This window comes from Acomys russatus, chromosome 6, assembly GCF_903995435.1.
Source record: "Acomys russatus chromosome 6, mAcoRus1.1, whole genome shotgun sequence".
Lineage (NCBI taxonomy): Eukaryota > Metazoa > Chordata > Mammalia > Rodentia > Muridae > Acomys > Acomys russatus.
This window is the reverse complement of record NC_067142.1, coordinates 61,383,181-61,410,058: the sequence shown is the minus strand read 5'-3', so window position 1 is coordinate 61,410,058 and position 26,878 is coordinate 61,383,181. Positions and strand designations below refer to the sequence as shown.

At 41.5% G+C, this 26,878-nt stretch overlaps 1 protein-coding gene and 1 pseudogene across 1 annotated transcript; one reads left to right on the top strand and one right to left on the bottom strand.

Moving 5' to 3' along the window:
• The first annotated feature begins 239 nt into the window (after positions 1-239).
• Tiprl (TOR signaling pathway regulator) lies at positions 240-24,953 on the top strand. The gene is made up of 7 exons (XM_051147758.1): positions 240-473; positions 9,919-10,098; positions 10,929-11,028; positions 17,797-17,928; positions 19,703-19,798; positions 23,185-23,247; positions 24,411-24,953. Exons 1-7 carry the CDS (start codon positions 370-372, stop codon positions 24,549-24,551), a joined length of 816 nt encoding a protein of 271 aa, XP_051003715.1. The 5' UTR covers positions 240-369; the 3' UTR covers positions 24,552-24,953.
• LOC127190890 (malate dehydrogenase, cytoplasmic-like) lies at positions 16,528-17,521 on the bottom strand (annotated as a pseudogene).
• Positions 24,954-26,878: the final 1,925 nt, after the last annotated feature.

The window sequence follows — 26,878 nt, the reverse complement described above, 5'->3', positions numbered from 1 at the left end:
AAGCACAAGAGGTGTGGACACTGCTTGGAGAAGTCTGCAAAGGGAAGGCCGAGAAGCATTCGCACAACCACTCTGGGGTGACATCACCCGAACAAATTCAGGGTGTCTCCTTGGAGACACGCCGACGCCTAAGTCCCGCCCCTTAGCGTCCTCACGTAAGACGCGAGTCACGCAGTGCCGGTGGCTGCTCCCGGAAGCAAAACCATGTGGGGCGGAAGAGACAGCGGAAAGGAGAGCCCAGGGCGCGGCGGCAGGGGGCGGGGCCGAGATGGTAACGGACGCGCCCAGCAGCGGAGCTGCAGGGAGGGCCTCACTGTGACCGCTGCTGCAGGCGCTTTCCCCGAGTGGCCCTGCGGCTCCGCTTCTGCCATGATGATCCACGGCTTTCAGAGCAGCCACCAGGACTTCTCCTTCGGACCTTGGAAGCTGACGGCGGCCAAGACGCACATCATGAAGTCTGCGGATGTGGAAAAGTGAGGCTGCGGGCCAGGGGGTCGGGCGGGCTCGGTGCAGCCTCACGCGGTTCTCGGGGCCTCAGATTCTGTTCCTCTGCCCCGACCGTTGATTGACAACTTCAGTAAATGCTCGCGTCCGCAGCTCGCGACCTCTGCTTGCTGGAACTGTCGCATGGCGGGGTTGAGCTGAGTGCGACTGTTGTGGATTTTCCCCTCGCCGCCCTTTTCTTCCTACCTAAGCCCGCGCCACCTTTCTCGGCGCGGGTGCCCTGTTTCCTTGGGGGGCAACGACAGAGATGGTGTTTATGTTTAGCTTGTCGAGCTCGTTTGAGGTTCGGAACATGAACCATTAAGTCCCCCAGACCTCACAGTTTGTGAGACCGTTACATTACTGTGTGAGTGTTTAGGATGAAAATTCGTACTCGTAATGATTTCAGCTTTCGTTTTTATTTTTTCCTTTTAGCATATCAGGTGCTGTGATAAGCACTCGAGATATGAAAGATGAAAGATTTGAGTCCCAAGGAATTAATAAATTCGTGAGAGAGCGTTATATTGTGTGGTTGTTTAGGATGACGATGGGGCGATTTGAGTGAGTGTGTGTGTGTGTGTGTGTGTGTGTGTGTGTGTGTGTGTGTGTTGGGCGGAGTTGTTAGTGCAGCTGGACAGAATCTTGATGAAGTCTGGGAACTGGGTGGACTTGGAAAGCCAGCAGGTCAGCGTGAGCTCTGAAGAGTTTGGGGGTGCCTCAGTTGTATCTTGGCAATTTGGGGGGCGCGGCCTGGCAGAGAGTTCTCTTTCTTGCTAAGGACTTTGAATTTTAAATGATGGCCACCAGGTGTAGTTTTACCCAGAGTGGCGACGTACATTATGCTTGTGTCTGAAAGGTTTCTTGGAGGTGTTACAGAAGTCGGAGGCTGGAGAGGAGGCCAGTAAGCGGAAAAGAGACGATAGAGGCTAACTTTAGGTGCCTGTTTGATGGCCAGCTGATGGGTTTAAAAAAAAAAAAAAAAAAAGAAAAGAAAAAAAGAAAAAGGAGGCTCAGCGTGATGACAGGACCCTATTTAGAGATTTAAATTTTACATATGTAAAAATTCCTGTCTTGGGCTGGAGAGATGGCTCAGAGGTTAAGAGCACTGGCTGTTCTTCCAAAGATACTGAGTTCAATTCCCAGCAATCACGTGGTGGCTCATAACCATCTATAATGAGATCTGGTACCCTCTTCTGGCCCACTGTCTCACATGTAGGCACAATACTGCATACATAATAAATAAATCTTTAAAAAAATTCCTGTCTTTTTTAAACAAGTTTTTTTTTTCAAATGTTATAAATTCAGAATATATTCTTTTGGTTTATTCAAGACAGGGTTTCTCTGTGTAGCCTTGGCTGTCCTAGACTCACTTTGTAGACCAGGCTGGCCTCGAATTCACAGCGATCCGCCTGCCTCTGCCTCCCGAGTGCTGGGACTAAAGGTGTGCGCCACCATGCCCAGCTCAGAATATATTCTTTTTTTTTTTTTTTTTTTTGGTTTTTTTTCGAGACAGGGTTTCTCTGTGTAGCCTTGACCATCCTGGACTCACTTTGTAGACCAGGCTGGCCTCGAACTCACAGCGATCCGCCTGCCTCTGCCTCCCGAGTGCTGGGACTAAAGGTGTGCGCCACCATGCCCGGCTCCAGAATATATTCTTAATAGATTTATTTTTATCGTATGTGCATGAGTGTTTTTGCTGCATTGCATGTGGACCTGGTGCTTGGGGGTGGTGGGCAGAAGAGGGCGCTGGATTCCCTGGATCTTAAACAAGTCCGCAATACCTCGCTTCTAATGTCATGCCTAACCTTTAGCAAATGGATAACACCACTGATAGAGCCGGAAGCAAGTAGATATTACCAATGATAGAGCTGGAGATAGAGCAGTTGAAGCAATCTACTTTAATATGGGTGATCCTTTTACCAATGTGACTGGAATATTTTGCATGACTACTAGATTTTTCCAGATAAATAGGTGAAACCCATGGAGTTACATTTATTATTTCACAGTTGGTCTAATTCAAGAAAGTAGTTAAAAACCTATATATATATATATTTTTTTTTTCAAACAGGATTCACATTTATCTGGAAAATAGAGTGAACTCATCACTGGTGTTTGAAGGCTGAGGCTGTGCGTTCTCCTTAAGGAGGGGGGCTGCGTTTGGCAGAGGCTCTGGTGGTTTGAAATCTGCCTGATTCTCTAGCTGCGCTTCAGGGCGGTCACCCCAGAGCAGGTGCTTGGGGTCATTGAGGAACCGCTGGCTGTGATGGCATGTCAGACAGGTCTGTACTGTCCAGCGCTGTCCCTTTCGGCTGCCGCAGGACCAGCCGCCTCACGATGGTCTTCTCGGTGTGGCAGTAAAACCTCGCCAGCGCCTGGTTCTCAAGGTTCTGTGTGAGGACGTAGTGTGCAGCCTGGGGACAGGGACGGCTATGCAGGCCATCACGCGGCTGCCCGCCCGCCCCGACCTCGGTCTCCTAAAAACCTATATTTTACAGAGTCATCTTGTGGATATCAATCTTTAAATGTATTTAATCTTTTGGGCATTCATGTTTTCCATCCCCTGATAGTAAAGAATAACTTTACCTAAATTTATGGTGAAAATGTGCCATCTTACTGTTATTAACTATCCTAAAACATGTAGCTTAGAAACTTTAGTCACCAACAGCTGAAATAGAGTATGCACCCAGTTTTTGTCTTAATATACATCATAAAATGCTTTCTTATCTTCTCTAAACACTTTTAGTTGTTTTATAATATTTCATCATATGGTTACAAGTTTATATAACCTTTAATTGGTTTTTGTTTTTTGTTTGTTTGAGATAGGATCTCTACATAGCCCTGGCTGTCCAGAGCTGTGTAGATCAGGCTAGCCTCAACTCACAGAGATCTGCTTGCCTAAGTACTGGGACTAAAGGTGTGCACCACCATACCTGGCTTATTTATTGGTAATTTTGAGACAAGGTCTTTCTATATATCCGTGGTGTCCTGGTAGGAGCTGAGCTGTGGTGGCTAATGCCTTTAATCCCAGCACTTGGGAGGCAGAGGCAGGCGGTCTCTGAGTTCAAGGGCAGTTAGGGCTACACAGAGAAGAAAAGAAAGTAGTTTTTTTTTTCTCTTCTCACATATAACCATTTATTTTTAATTGGACACTCACAGTATTCTTTTTCACTGTTATAACTGAAGTTAAAAAGTATTAGTATATGGAGACTGGAGAGATGGCTCAGACGTTAAGAGCATTGATTACTCTTCCAAAGGTCCTGAGTTCAATTCCCAACAACCGTGTCGTGGCTCACAACCATCTATAATGAGATCTGGTGCCCTCTTCTGGCATGTGGACAGAATACTGAATACATAATAAGTAAATAAATCTTGAGAAAAAGTACATAGTATGTATGGTCCAACCTTTTCCCTGTATGTGGGGTTTTTGTTTGTTTGTTTGTTTGTTTTTGTATAGATCCCACAGCTAGTAATTTGAGTCAAAAGTATAAATCTGATCAAATTCTTAGAATGTTTTGTTTGATTGTGGCCCCAGGGTGGAGTGCAAGAGTCCTAGAGAGCCCTGTAAATCGGTGTGATTGTGGCCCCAGGGTGAAATGTAAGTGTCCTAGAGAGCCCTGTAAATAGGTGTGATTGTGGCCCCAGCATGGAATGTAAGTACAACCTTGTAAGCAGATGTTAATTTCTACCTTTCTTCTTAACTGCTGTTGCTTCTTTTCTTAACCAATTTTGAAATTTCTAAGAAGTTGAAACTTTTACCAGAAGAGTTGGTTTTCTTCCTTACAAGTGACAGGCTTGTCTTTATCTTTCCTTCATAGTTATTATTGATACAGTCATGTAAAAACACAAAGCTTATCAGAACATGGGAGTGCAGTGTATTAGGTCATCTCCTAGGTGATATTTAAACCCTTTTTTAAAAACCGTTATGGGCCTTTGATGACCCAGAAATGAGCTAGATGTTTCCACAAGGAGCTGTGTTTCTTCCCTCTAAACCCAGCTTATTTTATTTGATCATACAGGGTTTTAAAAGTTACTGATTTTGATATATACACAAAGACTTGTTTAGTGTGTCTAATTGGAAATAAATTTAAAGCTATTGGAAAGATTATAATTGTGCATAGATATTTTCTTGAGTTTATATAAGACTTTATCCTTTAAAATGTCTTATTAGCATATATTGTATAATGGGTTTTACGATGACATTTTTCTCTGTGTACATAGTGTAATTGGATCACATTCATACTTCCCTTAGTAGGCTCTTGCTCCCCTCTGATTCCTGCTAATCTTTTGTTGTTGTTGTTGTTTTGTTTGTTTTTGTTTTTTTGAGACAGGGTTTCTCTGTGTAGCCTTGACTGTCCTGGACTCGCTTTGTAGACCAGGCTGGCCTCGAACTCATAGGGATCCACCTGTCTCTGCCTCCTAAGTGATGGGATTAAAGGCGTGTACCAACACTGCCCAGCTTTTTTTTTTTTTAAAAGATTTATTTATTATTTATACAGTGTTCTGCCTGCACTGTGAGTTTGCATGCCAGAAGAGAGCACCAGATCTCAGTGTAGGTGGTTGTGAGCCACCCTGTGGGTTGCTGGGAATTGAACTCAGGACCTTTGAAAAACAGACAGGGCTCTTAATCACTGAGCCATCTCTCCGGCCCCCCTGCTAATCTTTTTATTCTCACCACTCCCCTTCTATTTTCTTGTAAGAGTATATTTTTTATATCTTTTTTTGAGACAGGGTCTCACTTTGTAGACCAGGCTGGCCTTGAACTCAGAGAACTGAAATTAAAGGCATTGCCACAACTCGCAAGAATATTTTCTCTTTGGTATTATTTTACCTTACCTAGTCATTTTAAAAAAAGATTTATTTATTATATATACATTGTTTTGCCTGCATGTACACCTGCTCACAAGAAGAGGGCACCAGATCTCATTATAGATGGTTGTGAGCCACCATGTGGTTGGTGGGAGTTGAACTCAGGACCTTTAGAAGAGCAGTCAGTGCTCTTAACCGCTGAGCCATCTCTCCAGCCCCCTTACCTAGTCATTTTAACTACTGTTCAAGAGTCTAGAAGTTTTAGCAAGGAAAAAGGAAAAGAACGCCTGTATGATGCTGGTCAGTGGTGGCTCAAGCCTGTAATCCTCGTTCTTGAGGCAGAGGCAGTCAGATCTCTGTGAGTTCAAGGACAGCCTCGTCTACAAAGAGAGTTCCAGGACAGCCAGGGCTACGGAGAACCCCTGTCTTGAAAAACCAGAAAGGAAGGAAGGAAGGAAGGAAGGAAGGAAGGAAGGAAGGAAGGAATGCAGCCAGCTTATATGCTGTATGGGGCAGGTAAATATAGACCCTGTGCTCTATTTAGCCTCCCTGGGAATTTTACTCAGCAAATTTAAATTATTGCACCATGTGATTACAACCACACTAGAGTTGGAAGGAAGAACAAAGTTCATTGTATTCCTTTTGCCCTAACAGTTGAATTGTTATTTCTTGTCCTTTTTTTTGTAATTGTTATACAGTGTTAAGAAATGTACTTGTTTGTTTTTCTAGCCTTTAGTAGATTAGAAACCAAACGAAGAGGTAAGGGTACCTCAGGGACAGAGCCTTTATCCTGGAACAGCTGCACACTAATTTTAACTGGCACTGCCCGTCACTGCCAGGAAGTGGTGAAGTAAGATTTATGCTGCTTGCTTAGGGACACAGAAAAGTCAACAACTTAAATTAGATCATTTCAAAGCAGCTGTATCGGAAGCCTTATCTATATCTGTGCTTATGGAAATATAACAGTTTATCAGCAGATTTTTTGAAGAAAAAAAATATATCTTTGTCAAGAATCTCCCTACCCAGACACTGGACAAACTGTGGTGTATTTTAATTAACAACTCAAACACTTTGTTAAGTACACACTTTGAGAGTCTCTTTGTGAACCATTTCTTTTTGTCCATCTGCCTGCCTGTTTGCCTGCCTGCCTCTTCTTTCCTTCCTTCCTTTTTTCCTTCGTTCCTTCTGATTTTTGATTTTTGATTTTTTTTCTACACAGGGTTGCTCTGTGTAGCCCCGACTGCCCTAGAACTTGTTCTGTAAACCAGGCTGGCTTCAGAATCGCAGAGATCCGCCCGTCTCTGCCTCCTGAGTGCTGAGATTCGGCTGATCCATGTCTTCATAAGACAAAGAAGTTTTTATGTTAGAGTGAGAAGACCTTCATAGTTCATAGAGTGCCTGTGAGTGGCTCCTGGCACCTGCGCCGCTGGTTAGAAGGTGTTGACTCAGGAGACCCTGTCAGATAGTAGAAGGCTTGGGAACTACTGCCATAGGTGAATGAGCAGCTTTTGTAGTTTTTGCTTGCGAGCTCTCTCTCTAGCCCTAGCTCTAACCATTTAAACACTTGACTGCATGTTCTTTCTTTACTCTCATTTCTTATATTATGTATGATCAATCTTTTGTATTAGTGGTTCAACAGAAGCCAGGAAAATCAATAAAATAATGAGCAAAATGTTACCCAATTGTATATTGCATACCTTACTGTAAAATCTGGTATAAAAGCAATGGCCAGTAAATAGGTTTATATTTTAAAAAACCCACAAGGAAGCCTTTGGAACATTTTAAAAGTTTCCAAAATCGGTAAGATGTGGTTTACCTGGTGCCTGAAAAAATGTACTTGTTTGGAACATTTGTGTTAGTTATACATTCAGATTGTGAGATGCAGACACTGCAGGTTTTGATCGGCTGTTTATTTGTTGTTTTTAGACAAGATTTCACTGTGTAGTTCTGGTTGACTCACTGTGTAGACCAGGCTGGTCTCAAAGTCACAGAGATCTGCTTGCCTCTGCCTCCTGAGTGCTGGGGTTACAGGTGTGCGTCACCATGTCCAGATTCATGGTATTTTTGTTGTTGTTGCTTGTTTTTTTGTTTATGTTTTGAGAAAGAGTCTCACTGTGTAGCTCTGGTTGATCTAGAGCTTGCTTTGTAGACCGCGCTGGCTTCATTAACAGAGATCTGCCTCTGCCTCTTGAGTGCTAGGACTAAAGGTGTGTACCATCACACCTAGGTGAGACTTGTCTTTTGAAATGTTAAGAATATAATTATATATATATAATTATATATTACATCTATAACTATATATGTAGAATATATAATTATATTTTATATGTTATATATGTATTATATGTTTCTTACATATACACATATTCTCTGTGTCTTCTCATGCCAGCTATTGGTAAGAGATAAGTAAAAAACAAAGCAAGGTAGCTGAGGGTGGTAGCATGTGTCTTTAACCTCAGCACTCGGGAGGCAGAGGCAGGAAGATCTCTGTGAGTTCAAAGCCAGTGTGATCTCCAGAGTGAGTTCCACGACAACCAGGCCTATACAGAGAAACCCTGTCTCAAAAAAAAAAAAAAAAAAAAAAGTAAAAGAAAATGAAAAAGAAAAAGAAGGGGGGGCTGGAGAGATGGCTCAGTGGTTAAGAGCACTGTCTGCTCTTCCAGAGGTTCTGAGTTCAATTCCCAGCAACCACATGGTGGTTCATAACCATCTATACTGGGATCTGATGCCCTCTTCTGGCAGGCAGGTGTACATGCAGATAGAGCACTCATACAGAAAATAATAAATGAAAAAAAAAAAAAAAAAAAAGAAAAAGAAGGGGTGCAGGAGGCGTTATTTTAGGTAGGATGGTAGAAGATTCGGAAATGGGATGGACACATAACCACTCTGGAAAACCTGCCCATCTGTTCGTCTAGAAGGATTTGGGCAGTTTCTGTGGAAGGCTGTGCTATCTTTGCTTCTTTGCTAGTGTCTTTGACGTGCTCCCTTCACTGCTTCTCTTTTGGTTACTTAGCAATGTCGCTTTTCCACTCTCTGCCTCATCACTCCAGTTCATGCTGTGTCTCCTGAACTGTGCGTTTTGTGACTGTTCACTCAGATTTCACAAAGGAGAGAATCAGTAATAATTGGTCATTATTCAACCCAGAATAAGCATATTGGGCCAAGTTTCCAGGGTTTCTAGCTAGCCTGTGGATAAATTGCCTTTGGTTAAGATGTTGAACTTTCATCCCTGAATTGGACATTCAGGTGGTAACCAGGGTGATTGGGTCATAAAGCGTGGCAGCCTATGCACTTACAGCTTGTTTTTCCAGAAGTGAATAACTAACTGCCTTAACAGAAAGTAAGATTGCTGCTAGGTGACAGGGTATGTGCCTGTCAGGAGCAAGGCCCTAAATTCAATCTCAAACACACAAAAAATGAGAAGTCTTTTAACTGGGACTATAAACCCAGCTTAAAAAAAAAATACACTTTTTAATTTGTTGAAACTAACTATAATTGTATCATTTTCCTTCTTCCTTTTGGCTGACCTCTCCCATGTCACCCTCCACTTGCTCTCTCAAATTCATGGCCTCTTTTTCTTTAATTTGTTGTTGTTGGTGGTGATGATGGTGTGTGTGTGTGTTATGTGAGTTATGCTGGCTTAGCAAAGTGGTGGTGGCAGTTGGTCCTTTAATACCTATAACCTCACTAGTCTCAGGTACTTGGCAAGGTTTCTAGTACCAGGCATGATTTTCTTTTGTTGAATGGGCCGTAAGGCCAGTTAGAGAGCTGTTGGTTGCCACCATGATATATGTGTCACTATTGCTTCCTTACATTTATTGTTCCATGTTGGTTGTAATTGGTAGCTGTCAAACCCAGTTTTCACAAGGACCAGCAAACTGGGCAGGTCGTGCCTCACGTAGAGGCTGGCAACTTGTTCTTAGCACCAACCCGTTTGTGCTTTGTAACAAAGCAGGCCTTGTGTTGTTAGGGCAGCTTTCTTTCTTTCTTTCTTTCTTTCTTTCGTTTCTTTCTTTCTTTTTTTTTAAAACCAGAAATCCCAATTTAAACAGCAGCAACAACAAAAACATCTCAATTTTTCTTGACAACTTTTTAAGTATCAAAGCAATAACAATACCATCCATGATAGCTAAACACGTTGTGATGCTGGCTGTTTTGTATATATTCCAATAAAGCTGCCCATGCGAGGCCTGTGTAAAGAACACAGCCTAGCACATTGGGTAAAGGCCTGGTGTGACACACACTAGCAGTTACATACATACTCTTGAGCTCTGGGCTTTTCTTAGCTCACATAATGGTTTTGAAGATCAAAGTTTACAAGTAGCAAAATTGAAATTGATCATCATTATCTTAAATCCTGTTCCTCACTTTGGATTTGTTTTTCTTTCTTTCCATGTTCACACTTCACACTGTCTGTCTTACCTAGTTTAGTGCCATAAAGATATGATGATGATGATGATGATGAATGAATAGCTGATGAAATTATTGTATAGATTTTCTTAACGTCATGTTTATTAAGTCATGTACTGTTTAACTCATTCTGTAAAGTTGGAATTAGGTGGGATGAAAAGGAGACAGAAGTGAGTGTGGTGAGCACAGAGTGACCTCCTGACCTTTGCTTATGTGTAGACTAGCTGATGAGCTGCATCTGCCATCCCTCCCTGAAATGATGTTTGGAGACAACGTTCTGAGGATCCAGCATGGCTCTGGCTTTGGAATCGAGTTCAATGCTACAGATGCACTGAGATGCGTAAACAGCTACCAAGGCATGCTTAAAGTGGCTTGTGCTGAAGAGTGGCAGGAAAGTAGGTGAGAGCCGGGGCAGTGACAGCCCACATAACGAGGAAGTACTCAGTAAGGATGTGTGTGTCTTATTAGAATTAAACCTGCCAACTGTCTCACTCATTTTTCTGAGCCATAAAACAAAGGCTAATTTTACCACTGCTTGAAATAGTCGTTAAGTTGAAATACACTTGTGCTGGGCTGTGTAGGTGTCCTTTAGTCCAGTCAGTACATTGACTTTAATGTTTCTGGGGTTTTGCTTGTTTGTTTGTTTTTGTTTTTCCAAGACAGGGTTTCTCTGTGTAGCCTTGGCTGTCCTGGACTCACTTTGTAGACCAAGCTGGCCTCAGACTCACATCGATCTGCCCACCTCTGCCTCCCAAGTGCTGGGATTAAAGGCGTGAGCCACCACACCTGGCTAATGTTTCTGTTTTTAAAGAAAAACATTTCTTGTGATTTTCATTGACTATTTGTGGAGTTTTAAAACTAAGAAAAAGTTTTTGGTTTTTTTTTGTGTTTTTTTTTTTGCTAGTTAAATCAGCAATATTTACTTTGTGCCTATTGTATACTATGTGCTTTGGAGGACAGAAAGAAATGTAAGCATTAAATCACATCTTAGATAGTGAGATGACCTTGAAAGACTGCATCACCACATGACAAGTAATAGTAAATGTTCAGAAAGCAGTAAGAAAGGTTTTCTGCTAGTGGATGATGGTATATGCCTTTACTAGGACGCCTTATATTGTATGTGTGTTAGTAGGGTATTTTATTTTACATATTCAATGTATAATTTGGTGTTCATATGAACACTGATAATATATATTCTAACTTTCATCCTTTTTGTTTCGGTATTCGAGGACGGAGGGTGAACACTCCAAAGAAGTTATTAAACCATATGACTGGACCTATACAACAGATTATAAAGGAACATTACTTGGAGAATCTCTTAAGTTAAAGGTAAATCTGAACCTTTTGTTTTTATGCATCATTAGTTTTCTTGGATAATCTTTGCACTGGATCTTATGCCTGTGGCTATTACTTTGCCCCACTACTTTCATCCTGCTTATTTTTGGTTGGGGCAGGCTTTAGAGCCTAACGTGAGAGGATTTTGTTTATTATCGTTGTAAATTATTAATTCATTTATTAGTGGAAAATAGAAGACTATTACAAGATAAAATCATGTTCTTTTTTTTCTTTTTCTTTTTCTTTTGAGAGGGAGTCTTCCGAGGCCGGCATTGAACCTTTGGGCTCAGGTGCTCCTCCTGCCTTGGCTTCCTGAATGTCTAGAACTATAGGCTCGCACGGTCCTGCCTGGGAACAATATTCTTTACAGTAAGATTGGCAAGCGCTTCCTATGCCTTGATGTTAGCAGTATCCCGGCCAAGAAGGGTCTGCCCTTGGTAATGCATTATTGGGTGACTTAGATAGGAACTGCTAGCCCATGGCTTAGAGTTTTACGCATGAACAAACAGATCCGTTGAAGAACTTACATCTTGCTTGCACTGATTATAAATTTGGTATGATTATAGATGAATTACCTTTTTGTTTATTTATTTGCTCTTTCTTTGTTGTAGTTAACTTAAAACTAAGGCCTGATAAATGTTTATTATTATTAGGCTTATAATTATTCTGGTGGAATTATTTAACCCATTTTCTTTTTTTTAAAAAAAGATTTATTTGTTGTATTTATTGTATATGAGTGCTTTATCTGCAGAAGAGGGCACCAGATCTCATTATAGATGGTTGTGAGCTACCATGTGGTTGCTGGGAATTGAACTCAGGATCTCTGGAAGAGCAGGCAGTGCTCTTAACCACTGAGCCATCTCTCCAGCCTTAACCCATTTTCATAATAAAAACACAGGCACCTGATATATTTTAGAATAGCCTTATCACCTGGGTTCCTAAGGTACCTTCCATTATATTCCAGTCTCCATCCAATGTCATCTGCTTCTAATAATTTCTGTTTGGGCTATCTTCCATCCATAATAAAATATTTGCTGAAGTGTTCATCTGGGCCATTTCTTTCCATGTGGAACTTCTTCCTCTGTGCGCATATGGCTCCTTTCAACCCATGACAATCTTCTTCCTCCTCCAGTACCTGTTTGCTTCTTGGCTGCAAACCTTTGCCACGCCTACCTTCTTCCCACCCTGTCTGGCAGGGAGGCAAGGTAAATCAGCAGTACTTGAGGTAGCGACAGTCTGCAGTGAGAATCTTGGGAAGGGCGTGGGGCAGGGGTTGGACAAGCACTTAACAAATACCAAACACCAGATCATATTCCAACATTTCTCTTTCTCTTTCCTTTTTTTGAGACAGTGTTTCATGTAGCCTTGGATAGCCTACTTTATGTAGACTAGGCTGGCCTTGAACACACAGAGATTTGCCTCTCTCTGCCTCCCTGGTTCTGAGATCGAAGGCCTACATCACTGTACCTGGCTCTTTAGCTGAGTTATTTAATCACCTGGGCATGGTGGTGCATGCCATTAATCCTAGCACTTGGGGGCCAGAGGCAGGCAGATCTCTGAGGTTGAGGCCAGCCTGGTCTATGAAGTGAGTCCAGGACAGCCAGGGCTACCCAGAGAAACCCTGTCTCAAAAAAACAAGACAAAACAAACAAACAAAAAAGGAAAAAGAAAAGAAAAGAAAAATGAAAAGATTATTTAATCAAGGTACTGTTACTAGTAAACTGAGTAAATCATAATGTCTGCCCATAGCAGAATTTTTATATGACTAGTTCACAGGCAAGTTCTAATCACAAGTTTGAGGGCGGTGTTAGCGTCAAGTTGTATTTGTATAATCTCTGCTCAAAAAGACACTGAGATTGTAGGATTGGTAGGGCTGCATCTGCCACATTTTTTTCATTGGTTGGTTTTTTTGTTTTTGTTCTTCAAGATAGGGTTTCCTCTCTATAACAGAGCCCTGGCTGTCCTGAACTCATTTTATAGACCAGGCTGGCCCCAAACTCACAAAGGACTGCCTGCCTCTGTCTCCCAAGTGCCATTAGCTACATTTTAAGGTCTTATAGTAAGACTGAACTGAAACAAATGTGGCTTAGAGTGTATGTCTGTCAGATATAAAGAACAAAATTGTTTCAGTGCAAACTATTTTCTTTAGAAGTTATTTTAGGGCTGGTGAGATGGCTCAGTGAGTAAAGGCACTTTTTGGCAAGTTTGATGACTTTTGCTTGGTGACAAGAGAGAACCAGACTTCCACACACGTGTTGTGGCACACAGACGCATAGCACACAGATTAAGAAAAAAATAACCTTTTTCTTTTTCTTTTCTTTTTTTTTTCTGGAACCAGGGTTTCTCTGTGCAACTCTGGAACTCCCTCAGTAGACCAGGCTCCACCTGCCTCTGTCTGCTCTGTACTGGGATCAAAGTTGTGTGCCACCACTGCCTAGCAGGTTAAATTTTTTTAGAAGTAAAAGTTATTGGCAATGAAAGTTGGTGGTTAGCTGGGCATGTGAGACATGTATGAAATGCTTCCTAGGCACAGCTTTTTAGTCTTAGGAGAGGGAACCAGGTCTTACTAGTTTCTCCCTCTCTAAACCCTTGCTCATCTATTCATCTCATCAGACACATGTTGAACTTTGCTGTGTGTTGTTGGTATAGTCCAGTGAGAAGTGAGGTCACTTTTTATTCTCTTAAGAACTTTGTAGACTATAGTCTCTTCTGATTGAAGACATTTGCAGTGAGCTTAGGTCATTTGATGTTCCATTGCCAGAGATGAGGAGATTGGATTTTTAAAAAAACCTCATGCAATAGTGATGATGATTGCTTTATGGATTCAGTTAGGAAAAGCTGCACTAACTGTAAGTGTAGCCTCGGGAGCAAGGCAGTAGAGAGGGCCGGTGGTAGTAAGAGATACACTATGCATTTGGTACTCTCTTACTGACACTTTGTCCTGTTGTTTAATATCTCTTCTAAGGTGTTGTTGATAAACGTCAGTGTGATCACCCACTCTGGTAGTGATGTGCTCAGGCTTTGTCAGAATATAGACTGTGTGTGTGTGTGTGTGTGTGTGTGTGTGTGTGTGTGTAGGTCAGACCATCCTTGGGTGTAGGTTCTTGTCTTCCATCTTGTTTGAGACAAGGTTTCTGAGTTTTACTGGTGCACACTAGGCTCAGTGTCCAGCAGGCTTCTGGAATCCTTCTGTCTCCAGCCCTAGGAGCACCAGCGTTACAGACATGCACTATTGTGTCTGGCTTTATGTAGGTTTCAGGGTTCAAATTTATTGAGTCATCTCCCCACAGCGTGGTCTTAATTTGATAAATGGGCAGCACGACGTCCCTTGTGTAACATATTTAGTGCAGTGTCTGTTACACAGCTAACACCTCAGCAAATGGTCTCAAATAGCAGGGCACTGTGTTTATTGAACTACCAGACATGAAAGAAGATGCTTTATGATCTAAAGTTGATGAATATGGTGTAGTTTTTTGTTGTTGTTGTTGTCGTGTGTGTGTGTGTGTGTGTGTGTGTGTGTATGTGTGTATGTGTGTATGTGTGTTTCAATTGGAATGACTGAGGCTAGAGAGAAGGTTCAGCTACTAAGAGTACTTACTGCTCTTGCAGAGGACCCAGGCTTATTTCCCAGCACCCACTGTCCGCTCACAATCATCTGTAATTCTAGTTCCAAGGGATCTGATGTCCTCTTTGGACACCTCTGTGGGCACCAGGAATGCATGCGGTGAACATACATGCATACATACTAATACATATAAACAAATAAGTCTAAAAAAACTTTTTTAAATGTGAAGTTTTTCAGACAAATAATTAGAATTTTGTTTTTTAGTGCTCAAAATAACCCTGCAGGGTGGTACCGGTACCCTTATTTTATAGTTGAAGTGTAGGGTTCACAAACTTACACTACAATTTTGGATAGCACACTGCCTACAACTTACTGTTTTGCGTATTTATGATATGTAGATCACTTCCATAGGAATTTGTGAAGGGTTATTTTTTAATTAAAAAAAATTTTTTTTTTTTTTGGAGACAGTTATTCTGTGTTGCCCTGGCTGTCCTGGATCTAAGTCTGTAGACCAGACTAGCCTTAAAGTCAGAGAGATCCTCTGCCTCCTGAGTGCTGGAATTAAAGGTATGCATCACCACTACCTCCCAGCCTTTTTTGTTATTTTTTAAATTTGTACATATATATTGGTTGAGATTTTAAATTCTCAAGTCTTCCTCATAAATTCTTCAGGGGCCAGAGAGATGGCTCAGTGGATAAGAGCATTTGTTCCCACAGAGGACCAGGCTTGGCGTCTAGCACCCACATGGCGGCTTACAGCCATCTGTAACTTTAGTTCCTAGTGGTGTTTGTCCTCTTCTGTCCTCCAAGGGTACCACACACATGGTGTATTTACATACACGCAGGCAAAACATGCATACACTTAAAAATACTCTTCAGAGAATCTGTATGTGTAGGAGGTATATGCCAGTAAAACATATTTTCTGTAGAGAGTGAAACTCTCAGAACACGTATCATTTGAACAGACAGCCTGTCCCTTGCTGTCTAGTCTTGCTTTTTAGTTGCTGGAGGCAACTTGTATGTGTTTGGGTTTATTGTCGTCGCCTTTTTTGGTTGTTTAATTTTTATTCCTTGAGTTGTAGTTGCATAAGAAAAAGCCACTCACTAATCTGACCGGTTTCATGTCCAGCTTGGTGTTTATGAGCTGATCCTAAGACACTGGCATTGAGACTGTGATTAATGAAGTAGGTACATGTCACTACGGTACCTGTCCCGCAGTCATGTCCCTATAGATGGCTGGTTTCTTCCTGCTTAAATAAACGATTCTGTAAGGCAGTAGCCGTGGAAGGCCACTAGGAAGGCAACTTCCTAGTTGCACTAGATCTTTTTTTAATAAAATATGCATTTTGCAAGCACATTAGAAGGGTTGCTCGTCCACTGTGACTTAATATTTTAGCTCTAAGATTTATCAGCTTAACACTTTCTTTGTATATGTAGTTGAGAAGGGTTAACTATCTTAACATTGTGTAACAGTCTGTCACTGCTGCGCTTTCATGCAGGAACCACCATGCCTAGCTTTATGTGGGTTCTGGGGATGAGCACAGGTGACATGTTTTTGCTGCAGGCACTTTATTTCTCAATCCCTATGATATATGTCATTTTAATGGAAAAATGTATTTTTCCAGTTCCAAATGAGTACATATGAATATACTTAAGCACCAAGACTTATGGTAGCTGTAACTTATGCAGATTTTCAGTTGGGAATTTTCTCATCTTTTTTTTTTTCACTTGAATATATTTTTACTTAGATCTCAGTACTAACAGCATGATCGACTTTCACAAATCTGTACTACGAAGTTCATAATATTTGAAATATGTTGCTGTTCACAATTTAAGTATAGCATTACTATTGTTTGGTACTAGGCTCAAAGATGGCATTTTGATTCCTTAGCCTTGGGATACCTATTGACATCAACATGATTGTCTAGTCATGCAGACGAAAGAAATTCAAAAGCAGTTTCTTTTTCTTCTGCCTTTGCAGTAAGGTCCATTTTCTCACTTGAGAAATCGTTCATAGGGAGGCCTTCCACAAACTTCCACGGCTTGTTCTTGATCACCACTGGGAAAGAGTAGAGTGGGTCATCAGGGACACCATAGGAGTTGCAATCAGAGATAACGCCCGCCCATCGACACGAACTCTCCCTCTGGGCTTCCAAACCAGGTGTCTCTGATGTGGGTCGAGATGGCTTTAGCAGCAGACATTGCACTGGACAGTTTCTGAGCCTTGGTGACGGCAGCACCACACTGCTGCACAGTCGTGAGGAACTCTCCTTGGGCCCGCTGTCATCTTTTAGGGCTTCATGCCCACCAATTTCACCTTAGCATGTTTGACGTCTGGATCCTGAGCTGATGAGTGGTCCCCAGATAATGAATGACATTCTTCACATTATTAGCAGGTACAACAAGCTTAAGAGCAACTTGAAATTTTGCTCGGTTGTGGTCCAAGCAAGTCAGGCAACTGAAGTTCTATTTGGGGATCAATGGGGCTGACTTGGAGGCCTTTAGGCAGTTTGTGTTGGCTGAGTTTCCCACACTGACCTTAACTGATTTCTTGGCATATTTCTCCCTGGGACTTGAAGATTTTCACATTGGCTTTCAGGAGGTCTTTCCTCTCCATGCCTTCCCTTCTTGGCATGGAGCCCACAAGGACAGCCACATTCGGGTCTTTGAAGGCAACCTCTTTGTCTTTTGCAATGACATCTTTCAGAAGGGGAAGGGCACAGTCTTGGCGTTCCATCAGGACACTGTTCCGAATGCCCATCATGGGGTGATATCTAATGACGGGCTGGCCTTTACCAAAGACAGATCCGTTTCCAATACTGTACAACAGTGACTATGCGACCTGACCAGCTGCTCCCGTCACAAGGCCTCGGGTTCAGACGTTACTGGGAACTGCATTATTTCTGTACCTGCAAAGGCCATCTCCAGAAGTCCTGCTTGTCTCTCATCTTTACAACAGAACACTTAAATTTATTCTGAAAGAGGGTGCATTTGGACCTTGTTTTTGTCAGAATACCTGTTATCTATAGTGTTTTTCAGATTTTCAGAGTGGAGGCAAAGGCTGATCTTCAGTGTTGACTAAAGACATCCATCCAGATTTAGAACTGTATGCTGATGCCATGCAAAGAAAATGATGAAAACTCTGTTGCAACCCCAGCCCTTCCAGTAAAGTCCCCATCGAAAACTGTGTGTTTCAGGTTGTACCTACAACAGACCATATAGATACAGAGAAATTGAAAGCCAGAGAACAGATTAAATTTTTTGAAGAAGTTCTCCTGTTTGAAGATGAATTGCATGACCATGGAGTCTCCAGCCTGAGTGTGAAGATTGTGAGTACTGTGGTTGCTGACTTGACACCCTTCTCCTGCTGTTTGGCCGTTGGCTGACTTGGTGCTCTGCGAAATTCTTTTGAGTCTAGAGCACATCTTAGTGAATAGCCCTGGTGAAGTGGATGAAAAATAAGGATATGTTAGTCTTTTTAAAAAAATATGCCTGTCTGGTTACTATGTAGGTTATTTGCTTATTATTTAACTTGAATGAATGAAAACTGGCTTAATTCTCATTTCTTAATTAAAACGTATATTTGTAGAATCTGCAGGTACCATGTTGGATGCCTTATGTATTTATTTTTAGATTTATTTTATGTATATGAATGTTTGCTTTCATGCACCACATGCATGCCTGGTGTCCTTGGAGGTCAGAAGAGAACATCGCACCCCCTGGAACTGATGGTTGTGAGCTACAGTGTGGGTGTGGGGAACTGCACCTGTGTGCCCTGCAGGAGCAACAAGTGCTCTTAAACACTGAACCATCTCTCCAGCATAATGACCCCTGTGTTAGGATTTTTAGTATATCATAAAATTACCAGATCGACTCTTAGCATATAAATGGAAAATAAAAATCACAAGTATAAATTGTCATTTCCTTTTATACTGTTCTCTATCATTAGAAGACAGGTTACTTCTGTTCATATGCTCTTTGTGGAACTTGTCTATAAGAAATGATGAATAAGGAGGCTGAGGCAGGCAGATCTCTTGAGTTTGAGGTCATCCTGGTCTACAGAGCAAGTTCTAAGGTAGTCGATGCTACACAGAGAAACCCTATCTCGAAAACAACAGCAAAAAGGAAAAAAAAAAAAGATAAATAGTTGTGTAGCAGTTAGACACAGTTTCTTTACTGCTGATTCAGTGTGAGTGCACAGATGTGCGCCTGCGTGTGTGTACATGCACAAGTGGAGGCCAAAGGACCCCGAGTGCTGCTCCTCAGGTGCCGTCCACCTCTTCTTCTCGGGACTCTCCCTCTGGCCTGGAACTAGCCAAGTGTGCTACGCTGCTGAGCCCCAGGGATCCAGATACCTGTTTGTGTCTGCTTTCCTCACAAACATTTTTACTCATTTCCCTTCTATCTTAGGAAACTAAAGCCATGCTAATAGCCTGTTGAAGGCTGTGAGGCTAGTTGGAGTGAGGGCAGAGGACCTCTCTAATCTAGTTGGTTCCTGACTTGAAATGTGTTAGCCTGTTGTTATTTTGGCTTTGTGCTAGTGTGAAAGTGATAAACTCTCATTCTTAACTATGCTTTGGATTCTGAATACTTATGTATCTTTTCCATGTTATCGATGTGTGGTATGAAACCCATGGTGCCAGGCAGTGACCTTTGGCTGGTCAGCTGTGGCTGGAGACGCCCGCTCCCTGCCTCCTCCTGTGGCTGAGCTAAGGCGATGAGTAGGTCAGGTGTGTCAGACAGAGCATTAGACAGGTGTTTCCATCTGCTCTGGGCCTTCAGGATATAGACATAAACCATCTTTACTGTGGATTGAGCTTTTTTCCCTTAGTAAAGAAATAAAGTATTGAGCCGGGCGTGGTGGCACACGCCTTTAATCCCAGCACTCGGGAGGCAGAGGCAGGTGGATCCCTGTGAGTTCGAGGCCAGCCTGGTCTATAAAGCGAGTCCAGGATAGCCAAGGCTAACACAGAGAAACCCTGTCTCCAAAACAAAACAAAACAAACAAAAACAAAACAAAGAAAGAAAGAAAGAAAGAAAGAAAGAAAGAAAGACAGTATTTAATTCTCGCTAACACCTATGGTGCACTGTTTTCACTCCCAGAGAGTAATGCCTTCCAGCTTCTTTCTGCTGCTGCGGTTTTTCCTGAGAATTGATGGGGTGCTCATCAGAATGAACGACACAAGGCTCTACCATGAGGTACCGGTGCTCGTGTACTGATGTACTAGTTGCTTGTTGTTTCACCGTCGCTTAAGAATTTGAAACTAAGTGATGCTTCTTGTTATATGGGTGTTTCAAGTTTACTGACCGCACATTGTCAAGCACTGTCTGCTATTGGTTTGTTTGTTTTGTTTTTCAAAGTTGTGGTAATCAAAGTTTTTTTTTTTTTTTAATGAAAATTACTTCCTGGGTATGAGTGCTTTGACTAAAACTTTTGTATGTATTTAATTTGTGTTTAAGGAAAACTGTCCCTTAGCTTTTAACCCATGCCCATAGTATTGCTATATAATGCCCTGATGTTAGAAATCCCATTTAAGGGCCTGATGGTGGTGGCACATGCCTTTAACCCCAGCACTTGGCAGGTAGAGGCAGGTGGATCACTGAGTTTGAGGCCATCCCTGTCTGTAAGAGCTAACTCTAGGACGGCCGAGGCTACACAAAGAAACCCTGTCTACAAAAACAGACAGAATAAGAAATCTCTCATGTGCTGCCACCTGAAGTTTGTGTTACATGATTACTTGGTAGTTCTTCTAAGGTGGAAAGCTCTGCCTTCTGCCTAAAGTAACTGTTAACATGCAGGTTTTTGCTTTAAGTGAGTGTGAAAAAGGGGGCATGGGTTTAAATTGAGTCATAGGAATTTTTTCAGTATCTTTAGAACATCTGTCTTTTCCGAACTTAAGTTCAGAGTTGGGATCAAATAGATGAAGAATTAAAGGAGACACTGAGCTTTTATTCCCCTGGTTCAGGTGTTGTCTCAGAGGATTAACCTACGCCTAGTCCTGGAAGTTTCTAGCCTCCATACAATCTAACCTAGGCCGAAAATGTTTTGAGACTTACTGCTTAACAGGCTCAACCTGTCTTGTCTTATTGAGCTCTGGGCTGGCTGGTTCAACTCAGCTGTTCAGACTCCTCTCCCAGCTAATTTATTCAATCTGGCTTCTCTCTCTGCCTGGCCTCAATATAACTGTTGCAATCCTTTTCATTCTCTGGCTCATTCAGTCTGCGCCTGAGTTCTCTCTCTGCAACCCCTCTCTCTATTGCTGTCCTGGCAAAACTGCCTCCTCCCTCTGCACTGCCCCTGAAGTAGCTACCCTTCCCTCTCTCTCTTCTCTTGGGAGTTGGGCGTATCCTGTTCTGTCAAATCTTTCTCTGATTTTGTCACTTTTTCTGCCACTCAATTAGACATCACTTTCAAACATGGGTGCTTCCTTCTATAAACTAACTTTACTCTCATATTTAGGGATCAAAGGTGTGTACCACCATGCTGGGACCTAAGCTTTTCTTAACCTGAAACTTTCTCTATACCAGGCTGGCCTTGAACTCAGATCTGCTTGCTTCTGTCTCCTGCATTACATGTTTGTATTAAAGTTGGATCACACAGACCTAGAAGATCTTTGGATGTGATCTCTTACCAGAGCAGCCATGTTCTAAATTAACATTCTTCTATGAGACACCAGAACTATTAATCATGGTCATATTAGCCCATGAAATCATATTGTGGTAACTAAGTCAAAAAGCTCACTTAAGGTACACAGTAAGTAAGTGGCAGAGCTGGATTTGAACCAGCTTGGATTGGGTTAGATTGACATTTTCTCCCAAGTTTTTTTTTTTTTTCCCCAAGACAGTTTCTCTGTGCAGACCAGCCTGGCCTTGAACTCATGGAGATCTGCCTGCCTCTACCTCCCTGAGTGCTGGGATTATAGGTGTGTGCCACCACACCTGGCTCCCCCCAACACCTTTATTAGACATTTTGTCCCCCACGTCCCCTTTCTCTCCTCTTGTTCTCTTCCTGGCTGTTCTAGAAATGAGTAAATACTTGAGGCTGGTCTCAGAGCTGCTGTTCCTGCTGGGACTAAAGGCATCTGGCAGCTTTTCCATTTGTATGAGCAAAGCCAAAGTATTGCACTTTTCTTTCTGCTCAATCGCAGAAGTACAATATCTAAACTTAATTGTAGTTTTTAAAATAAATTTATCCTAAAAAGTTCTCCTATGCAGAAGCTTACAAATAGTTACCATGTAGTTGATCAGATACTTAACTATTCACAGCAGTGCTGTTTATATAACATGAAGGAACTTAATAAGTTTGATTAATCTGTTTCTATCCATACAGCAGTAGCAGGAAAATAGACACGCATCAACATTGATGGTAGAGAGTAAACTGAGCTAACTTGGAGAGGGGATTCTCACAGGGCTGGATTTGTGTAGGGTTTGAGATACGAAAGGCTGCATTACCAGAAGTAGCTACTTTAATATGTTCTTTTTTCTTATTTATACTTTTACATTATTGAATCTTTATGGCGAACACTAATTTTTCTCTTGTTTCTTAGTGATATAAAAGACTGAAACCTTAGAGAAGTATAATTTTGCAGATTTTTTATATTGAAAAATGATTATCTAAAAAGCAAATTATAATAAATTGCAATTCATTCTTTTTTTCTTCTTTTTTGTTTGTTTTTGAGACAGTGTCTCATCATATGTCTCTGTCTGTCTTAGATGGAACTTACTATGTAGATCGGCCTGCCTCTGCCTTCCTAGTGTGCTGGAAGTAAAGGCATTCGCCATCATACCTGGCAAAATGCAGTTCTTTAATCTCGCCTTGAAAGTCTTAAAAGCCTGAGTTTGGGGCCAGCCTGGTCTACAGAGTGAGTTCGAAACAGTGAGGGCTACACAGAGAAACTCTGTCAAGTCTTAAATTTGAAAAACTGAGTACAGAAAAGCGGTTGTTTTGTTTTGTTTTTTTCCAGACAGTGTTCCTCTGTGTAGCCCCGGCTGTCCTGGAGCTTACTCTGTGGACCAGGCTGGCCTGGAACTCAGTGCCTGTTTCTGCCTTCCTAGTGCTGTGGTTTAAAAGGCATGCACCACCACTGCCTGACAAAGGGTGATTTTTTTTTTTTTTTTTTTTAAGTTAGGAATTGGGGAAGATGTTTGTAGGAATAGGAAAAAAATTTAAAAATTTATTTATTTATTTTGGAACAAAAGGATCCAGTGAAAATACAAGATAGCTTAAGAAAAAGATTTCATTTCAAACTCAAAGCCTGTAAATATCTCTTGTATTATTATACATGAATCTATCCCATCAACGTATAGCCTTTGCTTATGTGTGGATGTGCTTAACATGCTAATAATCAAGTCTGGTTACCTGTGTGTATTTGGAGTTATTTCTGTAGTTAATGTGTTTATAGGGATAGGAAACAATATTTCAGAATTGTTGATAATTAAAAGCATTTCTCATTGTAGAGTCAATTATTTTCATCAGACTTTATGCTTTCCTTACAGCCAGTTCTGAAATGTAGACAGTATTTTATAGGGAGAATTTTGTAAAAACAATATAAAAATAGATTGTAATTTTTTATTCTTGAATATAGGCTGACAAGACCTACATGTTACGAGAATATACATCACGAGAGAGCAAAATTGCTAACTTAATGGTAAATACTTAAATTTTAAGTGTTTAAATGTTGGACTTTGTTTTCTGTTTTGATTTTTCGAGGCAGGGTTTCTATATGTAGTCTTGGCTATTCTGGGCTTGCTTTATAGACCAGGCTGACCTCAAAGTCACAGAGATCCACTTGCCTCTTCGTTCTCTTGTATAGACATTGAGTTTTAATGATTCATTTTAAGTGTGGTATTCCACTAGTCCCCCACCCCATTTGTTCTAAGTTTATATTTGTAAATGTGCTCATCCTTAGGACTCTGTAGGGTGAGTCTCTTCTGAGCTTGTCTCAAGCACCAGGGCATCTGGAGTTGCTGGGTTCTTAGCTGTCATCTACTTTCCACTGTTCATTCTGAAGAATCTGAGACTGGAGATGTGATGATCTGTGCCCATAGCTGCAGCTAGTGCCATTGGATGTTCCTATGACTTGGCACCTTGACACTTTTTCACTTTTTGAGATTATAGTTCCATACATTTCCCTTTCCTCCCTCCAGGGCTTCCCATGTGCCTCCCCTTACTCTCTTTCAAATTCTTGGTCTCTTTTTCCCTCAGTAGTTGTTGTTGTGTGTGTTTGCTTTTAAACATGTAGATACAACCTACTTAGTCTGTATAATGTTATTTGTATGTATATATTTTTATACTTTTTTTTCTTCCCCAAACTGGTCATTGTGTACCAATACCATGGCCTGTGTTTTCTGGCATAATTTTCATGTATTTTTTGCTCTCCTGGAATTTGTGAAGCCCTTCCTTAGTATTTTGGTTTTTATAATGAGTGTTTAGAAGGTAGCACCTTTCTAAAGTATTTGTTTTCTCTGTAGTTCTTACTGTCTGAATGTAGATCCACTTGGGTTGGAGCAGTTGCTCAGTTCCTGTCGGAGTATGTACTGGGCTCTAACTGAAGACTTGCTTTCAGGTTACTTAAGTAACAGGACCCAGGGAGGGATTTGATGAAAATGTGTGACTCCGAGCACTGATGGGAGCACTGTACATGACAAGGCACTGAGTTGGACTACTCAGCAGTGGGAAATTGCTCCTTCCATGTATATGGCATCCTGATTTTGAAATTAGCGTGCTTTGTGAATGCTTGAACTAGAATATTTCAGAAATTGTCCAGGCTGTAATAGAGTATATACTAATACAATTTTATGTTTTTCCTAGCATGTTCCACCTTCCCTCTTCACGGAACCTAACGAAATATCACAATATTTACCAATCAAGGAGGCAGTTTGTGAGAAGCTACTATTTCCAGAAAGAATTGATTCTAACCCTGCAGACTCACAAAGTACACCCTCGGAATAAAGTGAGATGCAGCATACTGTCCCTGTGGAACCTGAACGGACATCTTGGCTATTTGTAGGGGTATTTTTATTATGAGAATTAATTTCCTTGCTTATGTGCAGGTTTTCTGTAGCCTTAAAGGAAAATAAAAGATTGCTGCAGGCAGGTTCCACTCAACTCCTATTTATACTGTCTGTTTTCAAATTCCTACTCCTGAGATATATGCTCCGGAGCTAAAGTTGGATCCCTAAATTTTCACAAATTGTGACCTCAGCAGTGATGTGTATGTGTCTTATGAGGGGGGACATGATCTGCATCCATGTGAAGCATCGTCCTCACCATGAAGAGGCTGGCGTGTAAATTCCATCACTGACCCTGATGCCTGTGACCTTCATAGGACTCTGACTGCATGTTGATGTGCTGTACAGGTGCTTGGCTGTGGGCTTTCTGGTGTTTATTTGCACTTCTGGAGAGTTGTGACATGTCACCTAGCAAATCAGTCTTGCTATTATTCATTAGTTGGAGTTTCTGGGCAACATCATATTGTGTGTGTTTGTGCACACATGTATTTTTAAAACTTTTCATTTAAATGTCTTTGTCTCTGAGTAGTGTTCTATTGCTTATTTTGATAATTCATTGTTAAGAATTGTGGAGAATTAAAATAATTGACCTTTTTAAAAAATAAAATAAAAGATAGGCGGTGGGAAGGATGAGTGTTTTCTGAGGATTTTATTAGTGTTTCCTGGGAGGAGTACCAAGTGTGTCTTTGGCCGTTTCTAAATATGACATATACCATTTTATATTTATTTGTCCAAGTGTGTTTTGTAAGAGGAAAATAAATAATAAGGAATTATGTATCCATACTTTGCTATTTATTTCAGCTTTTCTTAGAGCCTAATTGAAGAGTGGCTTAGGATAAATCTTTCTCGTTGATTCTTCATGGATTGAGCCTGTTCAGTATTACAGACACATTTTCCCATGCACACCACAAATGGAAATTGGTAGGTAATTATGAACACCATCCCGAAGTTTACCTCAAAGCACTTGCCCCTCCTCTCCCTCTGTCCCTTACACTTTGGTGGGCTCTTTAATAGCCAGGAAACATGGATATATGTCATGTATAGGATTCCATTCAGTTTTGAGTACTGTGGTGTTTGTGTATGGGCAATTACGTAATGAAGAGACAGCACAGTTTGTGCTTTGTACCTGTGGGTGCTTCACATATGGATTCAGCCAGCTATTATCAAAAGACTTGAAAAACTATTCCATTTATACTGGCCACGCACAGGCTTTTCTTGTCACTGCTCCTTGACCGACAGGATTTAACAACCACTTGCACTGTATCAAGTGTTACAAGTAATGTAGAGGTGATTTATAGTGTGAGAGGATTTGATGGCTTGTTTTATATTTTGGTATTTGTGAGTATGACCTAGATCTATGTTTGCAGATTAACATCTACCAGAGAATACAAAAACAACTCCAGGTTTCAGTAGACGCAGTGATGGAAGTAATAACTTGAGAATGGGGAATCAACTTTATTATTCAGTTCTGCTGGAGAAGCCGCCGCAGGCCTGGGGAGTGTCACTGCCAATTTAGCCAGGAACCAAAAAAAGCTGGGCAATCTACAGAATTAACCACTTTTATTGAATAGCTCAAGGTGAGATTATAAGACAAAGTGAATCCCGAAGACCGGTAAGGCCCCGGGAGAAAGAGGACAGGGGTGGCTTCCTCTTCAGAGCCCCAGACGAAAGTAGCAACCATCTCCACAGGCATGTAAGGAACATTAGCAAACATTTTACTTTACACATTCTTTTTAAATTCTTCTATTTTTGGTTTTTCCAGATAGTTTCTCTGTGCAGCCTTGGCTGTCCTTGACTTGGTTTGTAGACCAGGCTGGCCTCTAACTCACAGCAATCTGCCTGCCTCTGCCTTCCAAGTGTATAGGCGTGCACCACCATGCCTGGCTAATTATTTTACTTTTTTAAGATAATACATCATAGCCGGGCGTGGTAGTGCACGGCTTTAATCCCAGCACTCGGGAGGCAGAGGCAGGTGGATCGCTGTGAGTTTGAGGCCAGTCTGGTCTACAAAGTGAGTCCAGAACAGCCAAGGCTACACAGAGAAACCCTGTCTCGAAAAACAAAAAAACAAACAAACAAAAAAGATAATACATCATTTCTGCTTACCTTCCCTCTTCTCAAACCCTCCCAGGTACCTCTCCTTGCTTTCTGTTCAAATTCATACGTACATGTGTATGTGTCTATGTAGGTGCTAAAAGCATAACCTACAACCTGCCCAGGCTATAGAATGTCCCTGGTATGTATGCTTTCAGGGCTGACTACTTGGCA